Genomic DNA, 17218 nt, shown 5'->3' on the forward strand with positions numbered 1-17218 from the left:
AAAAGTACTATAGCTTACTAGGGTATATATATTAGACTTAATAGTCACTATATACAGTAATTGACTTCTATTCATTTTACATCAAATTAAAACTTTGGGTGTCAGATAATTATTTATTAAAAGCTCGACATTTTAAATGAGAATAAGAAAGAAAAGTATGTCTTTGTGCCCCTTTTCCCTGTTAATGCCCTATCGGCCCCCCTGGCTAAACTTTGCTAGATGCGCCCCTGCACAGTTACCAGCGTCAGCTACGTAGAAAAAGATCCTCGAGTAGAAAGTAATATTAAATACATTCAAACAACAGCTGATCAAGCTTAAACGTGCTGCTGTTGTTCAGCCGCTGGTTTCCTCTTTCTGGTGCAAAGTGGGCCAAAAACAAACAAGACAGACGGACTCGCGACAGAAAAGCCGATCAGCTGATCGTTAAGCAGTTTCATGATTGAAGTAGCAGCCGGAGAGCGAGAGGCAGTCGCTCGTTAAGCTTAACGCAGGAATGCTTTACAAACATTCAGAGATGGACTTACACACTTGCTTTACTTCTCTCGGGATAACTTTGTCGGAGATGAAATGCTGGGTTGCTAGCGAAGCTCCACATGCTATCCAGACCACCGACAGGTCCCGCATGCCACAGCCGCTCTATCGACGTGCTAACGTTCTGAGGTGAGTTACGTGTTGCAAGTTTTGTGAGGTGCTTTCGTGATATTTAATGGATCGGATTACATTTTTTATTTTTCTCCGATATCCGATCCAGTAATTTAGGTCAGTATCGGACCGATACCGATACGTAATATCGGATCGGTCCATCTCTAATTGAGAGTCCTACAGAAATTGGCCAGCATGTTACTTGGTTAGCTGGTACGCTGGTTGTTTCTTACGTCCATTCATTTTTGCTTGACTTGCTTGAGGAGACTTGTTTACATTGCTTCTCACAACAGATGTGCTTTTTTTCTTGTTCTTTTTCTTGTTGGTCATTATTATTACTCTTGTTTACGTTTAACTTATCTTTAGCCCAATTTTGCTTCAATTTGGTCATGCTGTTTCTTCTGCTTGCCTGCCAAAGCACTTCAATCAATTATTATCATTTTGACTTGTGGTTAATTAGTCAGCTAAATAGTTAATTAAAGACGATTATTAGGTTAACAGGCACACGTGATGCTATGATTTTACGAGTTATGAAACAGATGTTGGAGTGATATGTTTTCACGTCGTGTTTCAAAAACACAGCATGTGAGCTAGTGTGCCAGAGAGGCGATAAGGTGTCAGTAGAAGCTGAAGGGAGGATAAAATATGCCATAAAATTAAAATGCAGACAGAAACCTGTGTCTCTCATTTTTCTATGCTGCTAATGTTTCATTAACGCTACATGCAAACAGATCGATTTCCAATGTCACGTCATAAGGAGTGATAAAGCATCAGATGCTTCTACTGTAGAGAGAAACTAGTGTCTCGCCATAGCAGTAAACATTTCTGTTCATTGTTATTCTGAGGTATAGCTCAGTAAAAGCAGAAGAAAAAGAAGTGACTGTCAGAAGTGGTTCGGTATAAGCTTCAAAACAGCACATTGTTCATTTCTGTCTTATTCAGGCTTTCAAGTATGCCACTTAAACTTAAACACATTCTTTTTTTCTTGATCTGTCAGGATATTCTACTTGCCTCGCCTAACAGCAGGTCAAATAAAATAATTGGGAGCGTAACGTATTTGTGTAGAGAAAATGTCAAATCCTGGGTGCGCTGTGAAATCCCCTGAACACATCCACCTGAATAAAATGGCACACGGTGCATCAAGTGCTGCCTTGACTATGTTAGCTTGTCAAAGTAGCTGTCAGCGTACCATGAGCACTCCAGGTTTGGAGCTGAGTCTACTGTAACGTTACCTCTCCCCTCACTTTCCTCACTTTTCTGTCTGCGATCCATGAACACTCAGTAAAACTAATAAAATATACAGCAAGGGCAGTCATCTAGTTGTACCTAAAAGATGACAGATAGAGGAAAAAAAATACATAATTCAGATTCTTTGCCACGTATGTTTCAATTTTTCTTCGTTCTCTTTTTTTCATTTTTTTTCCTTGGATGCGCTTGTTTCTCAGACAGGGTGAAAGATGCAAGACCAAGAAGGAATGTTAAGTAATATTCAAATATAAATGCAAAGTTGGCAAGATGAAACGTAGTAAGGAGAGGTTGAATATATTTTGTTGTCTTAATAAAAGCTGCCAAGTGGAGGAAACTTGTTCTGGTTTGTAATTCAATTCAAATAGTAATTATGTGCAATCACAGAAGAAAAACACAATTCTTTACCATTCCATTAAGCACCAAACCATTAAATGTAACCATGTTAAGACTTATATCTAAACTAGCGCACCTGTTCAACAGAGATCTGCAACAAATTTGATAATTAATGTCTTCTTTTAGCTATTCTTTGCAAGTCTACAGATTTTTGGACCAGTGGTGAGATTGGACTTTATGTCACCTTTTGTGGCCCGAATGACAGATTGAGACCAGATCTGACAGGTTAGTCAATAAATGAAAAAAAAAATCATTACTTGCAGCCCTGAAAATATCTTTAATCTTAGAAACCACAGGTAACCTTCAGATTTGGCAGGTTTGCAACTTCTCGTGATTCATGTGTGACCTTTGGTGAACAACACAAAACCATTTACTATGTCACTTTGAAGAATCCCTCACCTGGCAGCTGAAGTAATCAATATTCACATTGTAAGCCAGTCATGTGATCTTAATAGTCTTTGCTTTAGTTTTGCTGTGGCCCACTATTCAACTGTTTAATTTAACAATTGTATTCTCGAAATTGTACAAAATGTCACTTTTTTAAAGTTTTTGGTGATGTAGATTTCATCTTGTCTTTTAGCAATCCTTGTAAAGGACCCATTGGAGTTATATTTAGACACGTCCCACAAAAGCATCATTTGTCAGTATGCCAGAACCACATTTTAACCCCAAAAATTACACAACAAAGCAAAAACAACACAAGTCTTTTTTTGTGCCCAGTCTCAATCAAAGTTAGACTACGAAACATGCGCTGGAGTGTTCTTGGTCCCTTAAAAGAGGGCCGTCACCTCGCCCACCATCTGACAGTATCTGATAATGTGGGAATAAAATGCTTTTAATGATTCAATCTCTATTCTGGAAACTAGAGACTAGACTCTGTTCCATTTTGCATTAGGCGATACTTGAAGTCCTTGATCTGCATCTGTTTAAAAGTTTCCACGTCTCCACCTAATAAAAAGACAGACAAAACGGCAATGCAAGAACCTACTTAACACTGCTTCCTACTGCAGCAAACACATAGTCATTAGATTAAGATGAATGAAATCTATGAAAGAACTCAAATGGCTTTTTTTCCCCCTCTCAAGTAAATACTTCATAGTAATTGGACGTGATTGTGCGAGTTATTATCATTACAATCCACCTGTGTGGGTCTTTGCGGGTGACACAGCCAATCAAAAATCTATCCCATCTCCATGGAAACACGAGCTTTTGTCTCTGTTGCAATCACTGCTTTTAAAAGAGAACTGATGTCAATTATAGCCCGGTAGATGTGAGCTGAGCGCAACAAACATTCATGAAGGCAGCCATTGCTAAGCAGGCAGACTCATCATAGAGGCAAGCCAATGCCAGGATTCATTCTGTGTCTGCAGCTCTTATTATTTTCGTCTCATCTCAAATTATCAGGTGCATCTGCAACAACAGATAACTGTCCTGTTGTTGTTTCAGCTGGGAAGCTGTGAAACTGTCTGCAATTTCAATCTATAACTAGTAGGCGAAACAAGTTATGCGCCCTCATAGTTAAAGCAACTATAAACTAGGAGTGACGTTTAAATGCATCATTCATATTACCACTGTTATTATTGTTATTATTGGCATAAGAGTTGTTTACTTGTGCCTCATATCCCTATATGATGCATAATGGATATGTCAGCCCTGTGGCAAAACATTAACGACTACCCTGCCAACTTTCAATAATAAATGACACAACTGCCTGAGCGGCGAACACTTCATTTGCCAGGAAAATGACGAACAGCGCTGAGTGGATGCAGCTATGTGTTTGACATAAGACACCGACATCCCGTCAGCGTGGATTAAAATGTCACCAACCGTTACGGGCTTCTACAGACCTTGGTACAAAGTCGTCCGCCTTGAGCTATTGGTTTCAACATTTGCTTTTATGCAAAATAGATCAAGGACAGGGACAGTCGGGGTGAAAGCTGCTGGCAAAGGACTCGCTGGGACACGAGAGAGGGGAACAGAAAGGCGATCATAGAGCAGAACGGAAGTCAGAGAGAGGCAGTAATGTTCACTAAAGATAAATATGTTCAGCCTACCCTAAGGATTCAAAAATGCAAAATAATTTAATTAATTAATTAAATAACATGTAATATTAGTGTGACACCGCTGAACTGAAGCCCTTCTACCAATTACATCGCAGCTTTCGCCTCTATCGCTGTCAAAGAGGAACCCACAAAGCCCCTTACAGATTTGTATCTTTCTTTTTTTTTTTTCAGTTGTGCTCGACAGGAACCTATTCATCAAGTCAGTGTGGCGCTTGCTCATTTGTGACCTCACACCTTTGGCACGCAGCATTCGTCAGGGACAGAGTGAAATCTATTGACTGTGACCGCAGACTTTTGTAGACCTGTGTTCAGCAAGGCCACAGTGGTTTATCACACATATAGTTTCTTTTATTAAAGGTAAGAGAGATGAAAAATTACAATTCCTAATGTTGTTACAGCAACCCAGCCCTTTCCCAGCACCACTGTTATTTCTGGTTACCAGTGTATAGTCCACTGTTGGGTTTTGCATATGTTTTGTATGACTCTTTACATATCAGAGATACAGATAAGGGCAACAAGTGGTGTTTTTTTTCTCATGACGGGGGTGTGAGCTAGGATAGAGGAAGTACTTATGTAAGCTCGGCATCAGTGAAAAAATACTCTATTTTATGTTGAAGTCACCATATAAAACTTTGGACAGTACACAGCTATTATCAGAATCATATACAAAGAGAATCAGTTTAGTTTAGGTTGAATGAAGTAAGTAGGGTTTTATTTGTGGGAAACAGAAGGAAAGTTCTGTAAAAGCTGAGGTATTTCTTCCTGACATGACAAATCCCACCTGCCTGAGTTTTGAGACAAACAAGCAGAATTATAGATTTGTGGCATAATTGAATTCTTTTCCATAATTCCTTCTTTGAAATACCGCCTTCTTATTTTAGTCCTCCTTTCCCACAAATCTATTTTTAACAATGTTTGGCCGAATGGGGATCCGGGAAATGTTTCTCTAGCACAATTATAAAAGTCGGTGGCCCACAATAGAGCAAACAATCAATTTTCTAGATTCATTCTTCATAGTTAAATATTATCCTTTAAATGCCACAGTCCGCACAAGCCCACAAGACTCATGCTCACTGCCTCTTGGTTACTGCCTCGCTTCTCACTGCTCAGCCGAGTTTTAAAGTGAAGTTACAAGGAGTCGAGCGGTTAAATACTAATATATTCATTCTATAGTTCAGCCTTTGAATGTCCAGATTTACCTCTGCATTGGAATGAATTATATTGGGCAGGCACTAACTGAGGCCGTTTTCCCTGAGGTCAACTCTATTGTAAAGGATGATGGCTCCCTGAACGTTTCACCGCTGAATCGCTTGCCCTTTCACAAATCCCATCAGCGCCACAGTGGACGCTGTGTTGCTGTTGTTGTCACCAACTCTTAGTTTTATGAAAGAAAAAAAAGAACCACATGCTGGTCAGTACTACTAAAAAGAACCTAATTAAACGGACTCGGCAAGCACACCAGAGCACACAAAATGACATCGATGTGACATGAGTGAATCATGCAACATAAGTCCCTTTCATTTATCCTCTGTGAATGCTATAATGGTTTATAAGATGTACACTTCTTCATAGATTAGGCAAAGTTTTATAATAACGGTCTTTTTAGAATCATTGTACCTGTGGTTTCACAGTATTTTAAGAATACCCGTTTTAGCAGCGTGCATGTGTGCGTTTACCTTCCATGACGTACACCAGCGAGCCTACATCGCCCTCCTTAATGATGCAGCTGTCCTTCCCGTACTCGACAGGATACATGCAGTCCACGATCTCTTGGATCTGCGACAGCTCCAGGTTCTTCATAAAGTCATTGTCCAAGATGGCCTCCTTTATCAGTTCCTTGGACCTGGAGGCAAAGCCAAGCAATGTGAGACAGTCACTGTACAAGCACTGACTTGTGCATTCTTCATTGCAGAAGGACAAAATGAGACACAATAAGAGGTTTTGCAGGCGCACATCTCAAATAAAAACTGTTCAGCATGTCTCTTATTTCCAAGGCTATTTCATTCTAGCTTTAACGGCTCAGCGCCTTTTCAAAAACATACCCTCAATTTAAATATGTCAAGGTGAAACCATCTCACCCGCCTCCCTCCCCTGAAAATTCTGAGGAAAGTCAATAAATAGCAAAATCAATGCCTAATGGATGCAGATTATTTCCATTCAGGGATTTACTTCTGAAAGCCAACTCGGCTTTCGGTTTGCAGAGTCATTAGGGCATTCCGCAGGTAAATAGTTTCTGCATTAACTATGCAACTGTCGGGAGAAAAGGTAATAAAGTGCAAAGCTAACGCGTGGTTGTCAAGGTGCAAGAGTGCTTGTCAGGTGGGCTGAAAGGAAACACAGGGCAAACGGAGAGGCAAGCGACATTATGAAAGGAGACCTGATAAATTATCTTCTAAATCTAGCAGCAAGCAGTGGATGCAGCGCCAGAGGAGAGTAGAGATATTTGTTCAACAGGTGATAGCAAATCTGAAACCTGAAAGCAAGCATCAGTGTGACTGTCTGAGAAAGGTAGACGCGTTGAAAGAAGTCTGACGCGGGCCAGATCGCGAACAACGAGTCAAGATCACTCATTCACCGAAGCATCGCCACAGTTCCATTTGCTCAGCTGCACGCTGTGTATGTGCTTCTCTGGCAGCTAAATGAATGAGGTTATGTACCAGGGTTAAACCATTAAAGAGACCTCTTACACTGAGAAGAGAGGCCAATATCCTAATTCATAAAAAAAATCCACAAAAGCAGCCCACTATGCCCCGCAAGTAGTATTCAAAGGCACTGGGGAACTGCCTCTTGCCTTTTTTTGCTCAGTGCCCTTTTCAGAAACGGATTTCTTAGTGCATTGTTGATCACCTGGAGAGCTCATTGCTAAAAGGGCAAATAACCTAGAAGGCATTTATGAATCAGTGCTCCCACAACACGCAGGCTTCTCTTCTCCACTGCCAGCCTGCAGCAAAGTCCTCGCCAAGGAACAAAAGTGCATAAACAAAACTTCAAATTACAACATCAACAGTGCCCTTTTTTTTTTACTTCTTTCAGATTTATGTTTTTCAACCTGTCTGTTATTTTGGAACAGCAAACTCTACAAACCTCCTCTGCAGATTCAAGTGTATATGAGGCCATGTTTCACTGCACAATGAGTGTTTTATTTCTCTTTATGCTGAACTTTTAAGGTCACTCAAACGCTTCTTCAATAAATCCTCAAACACATTATTGAGTCTGGGATGAGACAGTGGTGCTGTTTCAAATTTCTTTTCTTTTTTTAAATGCCAAAACACTTAAAAGAGCGATGCCAGTCTCTTCTCAGAAGCAGCTACCATTTGAGCTTTCACCAACATCTGCACATTTTATTGCACTGTTTTTACACCAGCTGAATTATTAGCGGGGCTCTAATAAATTGTGCTTTTCATTCATGACCATGAATACCAAATTAGGGTCTGAAGCCTGTGGATTCCGACCAGCGATGCTTTTCACACTCGCATATAAACGTGAGAAACTAAATTACCAGAGAACAACATTAGCTACGTGTCGTATTTCACTGGAAAACCCAAATAACGTTTTGGGGTTTTTTGAAAGCACACAAAAGAACCTTAATTCTCACATGTGGCCTCTGGATTTCTATAATCTTAAAGACAAAGATCATGTATGTGCATTCCTATAGATGTTCCACGATCCCTATACGTGTCATCTCTTCTCAAATTTTAGATCATTTACAGAATAACAAGAGCAACCAACCAACGCGAGAGGCTTAAGGCTAACAAGCTTCCAAATCCACTGGATTTTTTAATAGACTTGAATCGTAAATGGAGCTGCTCTAACTGAGCAACCTGGATTATAAAGAAGTTGTTTCTGCCCTTGAGAGTCTAAACATGCTGCTGTGCGAATTTTAAACAGGGAGGATTGAGGTGTTGCACTTATTTTTTATTCCCACTCCACAATCTATGTTCAGATCTGACTCCTTGCTCCTTGAGTTGTAATTTTTTTGGGGGGGAGTTGTCTGCAGGAAGAGAAGATCTCATTAGTTTGAAAGGAGCATAGTAATGGTGTGAAGCGCAGTTTTTTTTGGACTGATATTTCATAATAGATTTCATTTTATGAAAAGACAGCACACTTTACGCATAATTAACTCGAGGCATTTTCACAGACTAACTTAAACAATTTTAGGAGAATCGAGCCAGGATATTGTCCAGCTCACGTGTAGCGTGCAACAGAAGATGATCTGCTTCTCAGAGCTGGCAGCACTCCTTTGTATTAGGTGAGGATGCTGCATGAGTAGGGTGCGCAGGTGGCAGGACATATGACAAATGACAGTGGTTTCACTATGACCTGAGCTATTCTCACCTGGGAGCAATTAGACGCTACATGGCCTTTGTGAGCTGGTAGAGACCACTTGAGGTCTGAATCTGACATTTTCACTCACACATACAACTGCACTTACCTGTCAAAAGTTTGGACACACTTTCTCATTTACTACTTTCTACATTGTAGATAGATGCTGAAGACATAAACATATGAGGCAAAATACAGTATATGGAATTATGTAGCATACAAAAAATGATAAATAATTGTAAATATGTCTTATATTTTAGATTCCTCAAAGTAGCCACTCTTTGCTTTGTTGACAGCACTGCAAACCCTTGGCCTTCTCTCAATGAGCTTCATGGTGCAGTCACCTGAAATGGTTTTCACTTCACAGGTGAGCTTTGTCAGGGTTCATTATTGGAATTTCCTTCCTTGTTAATGGGGTTGGGACCATCAGTTGTGTTGTGCAGAAGTCAGGTTAGTACACAGCTAACAACTGTTAGAATTCATAGTATGGCAAGAACCAATCAGCTAAGTAAAGACAGACAACAGTTCATCATTACTTTAAGAACTGAAGGTCAGTCAATCTGAAAACTGAGGATAAATTCATGGAGTCAACAGCCTCAGAAATACCAAGTTAACAGCACCTCAGATGAGAGGCTAGATAATTGTCACACAAAGTTCCATTAGCAGACACATCTGTACATCAGCTGTTCAGAGGAGGCCTTTATGGTCAAATAGCTGCTACAAAACCACGACTAAGAAAAAGCAACAGCAGAAGAGATTTGTTTGGGCCAAGAAACACAAGGAATGGACATTAGACAAGTGGAAATCTGAGCTTTGGTTTGATGAATCCACACTGAACCAGCATGGCTACCACAGCATCCTGCAGCGAGATGCCATCCCATTCGGTTTGCTTTTAGTTGGACCATCATTTATTTTTCAACAGGACAGTGACCCCAAACACACCTCCAGGCTGTGTAAGGGCTATTTGACGATGAAGGAAAGTGATGGAGTGCTGCGCCAGATGACCTGGCCTCCACAGTAACCTGACCTAAACCCAATCGAGATGGTTGGGGATGAGATGGACCTCAGAGTAAAGGCAAAAGGGCCAACAAGTTCTCAGCATCTCAAGGAACTCCTTCAAGACTGTTGGAAAACCATTTCAGGTGACTACCTCATGAAGCTCATCGAGAGAATGCCAAGAACGTGCAAAGTAGTAATCAAAGTAAAGGGTGGCTATTTTGAAGAATCTAACATATAAAACATGTTTTGAGTTATTTCACACTTTTTTGTTTGCTACATAACTGCATATGTATTCATTCATAGTTTTGATGCCTTCAGTGAGAATCTACACCATAAATCATCATTAAAATAAAGAACCATTATATGAGAAGGTGTGTCCAAACTTTTAACTTGTAGTGTATGTCAGTTACATCTACCATCTACAAAAGTCCAGGCCTGCAGTACATGTGTGAAAAAGGCTCAACAGGAACTAGCTGGAAATCTTTTTTTTTTCCAAGGCTGACCTCCAGTCCACTGGAAATGTGCCTCATTGACCCTATTTCTGTTCGATTTACACCAGACATGATCGTGGCCATTCTTGAGCAACATCTTCCAAATCCAACCCTTATGAAAACATCTGCCTCCGTCTCCTTTGTGAGAGCGATATATTTTCTTTCATCCACTACAGAAGTTTAGACTGAGCAAGTTCAGTCTTCCTTAAAAGGAGAAACTATGCTCTTTAAGGAGGAAAAAAAAAGGCATGGCAGAAAAGTGGGAGAGGCCAGGAGAAATAAAAGTCAGAAAGAGGGAAAAGAATGGATAGCATACGAGTAAAGAGTGCTCTATGGGCCTTGTAAAGAAGATAAAGAGAGGGGAGAATGAAAGAAAAACACAAACACTTAGCCAGATCTAACAGATATTATCAGTAAACTTCAGTAACAAAGGAAAATAAAGAGTTAGTGAACTTGTTTTAGCCCACAGTATAAATTAACATGCACAAAAAAACAACAACAACAAACTCAATCTAAATGAACTGCTTTTCTACAGAAAAATATAAACTTCTCCAAATTACTCAGGCAAAGATGTCCAACCAGTTTGGACATCTTTGCCTGAGTAAGATAAGAACAGTGCTCAACTAATAAGAGAACAAGCGCAAAAACACACTACAGTCATTTGCATTCAACACTGGCTGTTTTTCAATTATTATTTTTTTCATCTCTATGCTTATTAGAAGAGCAATATTAGAGAAAATGCCATTCTCTAACAAATGAGGAGTGTGAAAAGGTGTGGCAGACGTTTAATGGAAAATTGAAGCTGTCGCTGAGAGAGGCTTGATGGAAGTTCAAACAGCCTCATTGTAATGAGTTAATTTTTAGCTTTCCTTTGAGGATCATCATCAGAAATTATTTAAGAAAACGCTGCCACTCATCTTTTCTTTCTTTTGAAATCTTGAAATAGTCTTTTCCCATCATAATTGATATTTTCTTAACTGGAGATTCTCTCTGATCTGTTCCAATATTAAATCACGGGGTAATCAACCACTTTTTGAAGTAAAGTGCTAAAAGTCTTGACAAGAGTCTCAAGAAAATCACTTAATGAAGTCTCAGAATTACGCCAGTTATTAAAAGAATTGGTCACTCTGGTGTTTTCCTCAGCTAACCTTCCAAACCAGTGTTCAGGATCTCAGACAAACAAAAAAATACACATAAGAAAAGAGCGTTTTGTGTGCTTTCACAAACCCAGGGAGCTGACAGGTATAACAAAGACTAATGGCTTTTTGCTGCTCAGATAAATAAATCCCTTCATTTTTTGAATCTTCTTAGATGAAATCTTTGTTGTTGAGTTTGTTTGCGTGTCAGTCGAATAATGACATTCGTATCTGACGTGACTGATCTCACTGTAAAATCTGAAGGCTGTAATCTTTTTTCCTCTTAGGCTTAAAACATCAATATGAGAATAGAAAAAGATAACTTAGCTCCAGGACTCGTAATATTCCAATCACTTCCATAGGAATGATCCCTTTTATTTATTTTTGGGAACTCGAGTATCCCGCTAAGCATTTAGGGCAATATTTTCTTTTCATTAAATTCAATATGTGCAGTTTTTAATATGTTTAAAGAAATGTTAGGTAAATATTCTCCCTGTCAACCAGGGGAGTGTTGATTCATAATAGCTCAACCTTTAAACCAACAGAGAGATGGATTACTTCACAACAGAAGGCAAATTTAGTGCCAGCCTACATTTAAGATCCAGACCTCCTGTTTCAGACCACGTCGAGCAGGAGAGCCGTATTTGCGTAAGAGTTTGGAAAGACAGAGGGAGTGAGAAAGACAGAAATCATAAGGTAAACATGCACAGAGAGCCTGTTAAGACTGCCTGTCACAGGATCACAGCTTGTATAAAACAGGCACTGATACATTACACAGAGTCCCCACCACCAGTTCTCCAAACCGGGATGGCATGCAAATTCTCCCTCATATTTGACTATGTACAGTCAACTTTTGATCGTTATGTTGCTCATAATCCTGCTCATGGGCGTCACTAGGGACAGCTTCACGGATTCTTGAGGTTTTAATATTTGTCTCATTTGATAGTTGAAGATATCGTGTCATTGCAAAAACATCCGCTGTGTGTGTGTGTGTGTGTGGGGGGGGGGGGGTCTTGGTGCGCGCGCATGAGTACGTGGAGAGCACTGCCTCATTATCCCAGTGTGCGCTACAGGTGAAGTACCTGCTGCGCCACACGCATCATTACGCACAAGAATCGAAAAGGTGACAAAGACTGAATCAATTCAGACGGAAGCATGACAGTGAATGCAAAAATATCGAGCATATTAAATATAAAGACTGTGGGTAGAATTTGAACACCTACTGCTGGCTTTTGGGGTAGAACGGTAGGGTGACATGGCTAAGATCCTGGATGTCGAAGGCAGTGGGTTCGGCCGAAATTGCCTGCCTCTTCGTTCGCTGCTGCTCTTGCAAGTCGTTCTGCTTGTGGACCTGCTGGGTCGCCGGTTTGATGACGGAGCGGTATTTGTCCAGCTCGTTCTGTAGTCTCTGTATAAGCTCGTCTTTCTGGTCGAGCTCCAGCTCCAGCTCGTCGATGAGGGCATCCCTTTGGCGCAGCTCCTCAATCTTCTCCTGGAGCGCGTACTGGAGGTCGCGCAAGGTGCCCATTTTAATCGGCGACAATGAGCGACTTCCCAGGAAGTTTATCTCAAGGTATGCAGCCGAGTCTTTATCCTTTCTGCTCTGCCACGCGGCTCACAAACTTTATTCGTCATGAAAAGCTTGAGAGGAAGGAACCCCTGTCTCTGCTGTGGCTGATTCTGTCTGTCAGAAGCAGATGTTTGGGGATTAAAAAGAACGTGGCACGCGATCGTCAAGGTAAGCACAGAAAGCGTCTCAGCCACAATCATGCAAAGTTTACTCTCTCCCTCTCTCTCGCTCACTCCCTCCCTCCCACGGTGCTGTGACAGCGGAGGACCGTCCTCCCCGAGTGCGTCAGGCTGCGACCCGGTGAGAGCGCATGGCGAGAAGGGCGCCTACAGGAATCTGAAGCACAGTGCAGTCTGCCACTCCAGAGAGAGAGAGAGAGTCTCCCATGAAGCCACTGCTCTAAGAACCATGTCATCATACCTCGGCATCTCACCCTGAGGCTGCGTGTAACAAATAGATGAGCACAGGAGCCTTAATAGAAGTTGAAGGTGATGGAAAACTTAATGAACCTCGGTGTAAAAATATGAATGAAGATGTTTTCAATATTTCATTTGAACCTGAATGTTGTTTTTCATGTTGTGTTGGGTGTGAAGAAAATTAAACTTTCCCCAAACCCTTTTCTGAATTAAATTTTGTTGCAAAATGGAGTCAGTTTGCTAAATTTCATATTTTTAAAAAAGTGTCAAACAGCAGCAGCAGAGACACACAAAAAAATGTCAGAGCTAATGAGGCGCAGCTCCGCGTTTCTCATCTAATCTGGTGTTGTATGCACTCCGAGCGCCGCTGGTGCCTGTCCACATTATCCCAATGACTCATCCGAAGCTCAGCGAACAGCATTTGGCCTCCTGCTCTCTGGACAAATTCAGAAGAGGATAAAGTGCCAAGAACAATCTGATAGGATGAGGACTTACTGGGGCTGAAATCGCAATTACTGTGCTGAGAGGATGAAGCGTCACCGGCTGACAGTGAGGACAAAAGCGAGGAGATTTCTCGGACTGCAGAGATAGGTGTTTTTGGTGCGGTGGTTTAAGACATATTTTTCCCGACAAAAAACATGTAAACAAACCGAAATGGAGACAGATGGTCTAATAAAAAGATCTCAGCTGCCCTCTTGTGGCGGCTTAAAGGATCAACGCAGACAATCAAGAATGAGGCATGGCACTGCTCTCCAGGCTGAGGATGATTGTGGACATTAAATCAGCATGTAGTGAGTGATACTGGATCATGAGAGCATTAAAATGTAGGATTTGGGGGATGTATGCGATTAATCGGAGGAATTGATATTAGTAATATCACTCAAAGTAATAACATGTAGGTCTGTGATTTTTAATGGGTAATCGGGGTTTACAAAGATCAAATGAAAATGTATTGAAACTGCATAGTAGCATGAAAAATGTTCTTCAGACTGTGCTTAAATTGCTAAACAGAGGCTGTTAAACTCGCCTGCCATGGAGAGCAACTTTGGGTCTCGTGCCTTGTAAAAGCACGAGACCCAAGCATAGTCTGGATGCTCGATATGAAAAGCCATGGAGTGAACCGTGAACCCTGCTCTTCCTGCTCTACTACCTGAACCGCAAGCTACAAAGCACAACAGAGGTAATCTGTGAAAGTTGAACATGAGAGGAAGACCTGCTCAACAACCAGCAAACCCAACTTTCTGTTTAAGTCATTCATTGAACCACAACAAAAGAAAACCATACAAATAATCCAATGTAGCGCAGTATTCTCTGAGCTAATTAAAAAAAAACATGGTTTATATTATCTTTGTTAAGGGATGGGGGCAGACCACAGAGCTTAAGCAGCAGCAAAGTTTGCTTCATAGCACCTGAAACTGCAGACGTCCGGAGATTTCAGGTTCGATGTTGGAGCCCCGCATCTTCCCATCAACAAAAAGCCCTCCCACTGTCCTTCAAAGCACCTCTGCGCTTTAAATTTCACCTCTCTAGCCATTCAAGTGAGCCCCTTTCCTATGCGGATCAATAGAAATAGGATCCGGAGCTCCATGCTGCAGTAATCTGAGGAGCGGGGCGGGCCGCCGCCTGGTGCCACGTCCTGATTCAGTGGGGTGCGCGTGTGTGGTGGTGGTGGATGAGGGGGGTCACACCGTCTCCTACTCCTCTGCGGCGCACAGAGGGGTCAGAGACCCCCAGCAGCTCATGTGGGCGCCTTCCACCAGACCCCGGCAGCACAAAGACTTCATGTCACTGCCGTTTTGCACGTTTTCTAGGTTTACTTCCGGTTTATCCTCAGAGCGCATGGGCACATTCCCGTCTGTCAACTCCTGCAGCCTTACTGTGACACTTACTGTTACTCAGCAGCTGAAAATAAACTCATAATTTGATCACTTTGAGACCGAGCCATGCTTCCACTGGAAGGCTGACAATTTGATGGAGATACTTTATTTTTAACTTTAATGTAGCTCGTTTGCAACTTTTTCATCCCTCTAAAGTTGGGCTGTCTTGTGTTTGTTTGTCTGGGGGCTCTCCCTGCGGTTGTTTGCCTTTGAAAGCGCAGCGAGCATCCGTTGATGACTGCAAATGAGGACTTTCCTGCCTGCAGTTTATTAATGCAAATGAAGATTGGAAATAGTCTAGCCATGTTAATATTATTAACCCCATTGTCTCTTGCACTAAGCGAGTCAACAGGCTGATGTCTGCTTGTGCGTGTGTGTGATGTCAGTGTAATAAGTAATTTATTCTGATGGGGTTCTGATGATAGAAAATGAGGTGAGAATAAATTAAAAGAAAAAGTTCTTTGGCTAACTTTTTGGTTTTTCGAGTAAACACAGCAAAACCAAACTAATCAGAGTAGGACTAAATAAAAATGCAGTTTCTTTTATCTATACAGACATCATACCTCAGATGAAATCCTCAAAATAAGGATTGTGAACCTAAAACGAGCACCTGAAGGTGATGAAGGAAGCATATGGCCAAACAAAGCGTTTTCTAATGGAGTATTAAATATCCTCAGACATGCACTTCGGGTCCTCAGCGTCCAGCTACTAAAAGCCAATAATGCATCGCACTTCCTCCTGTCTGTGTCCCGTGGGGCTGCCATGATGGATCTGATCAATTAGGAGCTCTTTCTAAAGCTTGCCTTGGAGCTGCGTCATCGGCCCGCAAGAATGGAAGTGCTCGTCCATTCATGGCAAAACTCTGAGTCTCCCATTTAGAAAAAAAGAAGATCATAAAGAGACAGAAACACTATGTGGAGACAAAGCACAGAGGAGCCTCAGTGAGCCGTGTGTGTCTGAGCCTCTAGTTTTTGTTTTTTGTCGCCACATGTATTCTCCTCTCGAAACAGAGTTGTACATCCTCGTAACGAAATGCTGATGAATAGTTTTTATGACCAGAAAAAATAAACTCAGAAGAAAAACACCCAGAAAATCTTTTAAGACGGGACACAAAGCAGACACATGGGCGCAATAACAGAGCAATAAAGTACGACCGCCTGCGTAAACTGTCTTACCAGTCGGACTTGGCATATTTTCGAAACGCCTGCCTTGACAGGTCCTGGTGCGTTTGAGGTTCCGCGGAGATGCCCTGCGCCCTGCGGGTCCTGGGTCCAATAAGTTGAGCGCTTGGCAGAACAGACTGACATTTGTGTAATTTTCTCTTCAGTTCTTGAATCTCGTCTTCCCGATCGGCGAGCCGCCTCTCCAAGTCCCTTATTCTCTCCTCCTTTAGCAGCAGGATCTTGGCAAAGTCGTCCTCCAGATCACTCATGGCGAAAATCTGCGTTAAACTTTGTCGATATTCTCCCCGAGGTGGACAGAACGATTAACTCCCAATACTCGTTTAGCAGGTTTGGGGGAGGAAAAAAAGAGATCACAAAAGATCCCCGTCTAAAGCGCGCAGGGTGATGATGCTCCGACAGTCCCCTTCACTGCGCACTTGTTTATTTCAGAAGAAAAGAGCAAAGCAGCGTTCAAATCCGGGAAACGGACGATTGATGGAGCAGCGCTGCGCTACAGTCCACCAAGCCTCCGGGGAGCTGCTGATGATCCTTCATTGAGAAACCAATTACAGCAGCTCTTCCTCTCAGAGGACGCAGAACTGGGCACTGGAGAGCCGAGACAACTCCTGTATAGTTCAGCCCGCTCACCCTGCAAACACACCACAGAGGAAGCCCAGTGCTGCTGCTGGCTGCTGTCAAATATTTGTTTACCATCTGTCTGCACAACCCCGACCCTCCCTTTGCGCGACAAAAGCGCACACATCACCTCCTTGACCTAACCTATTTCAAAAATCAATTGTCCCACACTCGCTTCACGGGGCAGTGGACCCGGTATGATCGATCTATCTATCTATCTATCTATCTATCTATCTATCTATCTATCTATCTATCTATCTA

At 41.8% G+C, this 17218-nt stretch overlaps 1 protein-coding gene across 3 annotated transcripts in view; it reads right to left on the minus strand.

Moving 5' to 3' along the window:
- Positions 1-17011, minus strand: part of LOC308388334 (cGMP-dependent protein kinase 1) — a 101963-nt gene extending 84952 nt beyond the window's left edge. Inside the window, exons 1-2 of one of the 3 annotated variants that reach the window (XM_080868969.1) lie at positions 16334-17011; positions 6023-6189 (exon numbers count right to left, since the gene is read on the minus strand). In XM_080868969.1, the coding sequence (XP_080725095.1) occupies positions 6023-6189; positions 16334-16590 (424 nt within the window). In that variant the 5' untranslated portion in view covers positions 16591-17011. Of the gene's footprint in view, positions 1-6022; positions 6190-12518; positions 13130-14690; positions 15317-16333 lie in introns of those variants that run through there. The other 2 variants (XM_080868970.1, XM_080868968.1) reach the window with 2 other exon arrangements.
- Between the last annotated feature and the right edge of the window lie 207 nt (positions 17012-17218).

The sequence above is a fragment of the Rhamphochromis sp. 'chilingali' genome, assembly GCF_963969265.1.
Source record: "Rhamphochromis sp. 'chilingali' genome assembly, chromosome: 20".
Taxonomy (NCBI): Eukaryota; Metazoa; Chordata; class Actinopteri; order Cichliformes; family Cichlidae; genus Rhamphochromis; species Rhamphochromis sp. 'chilingali'.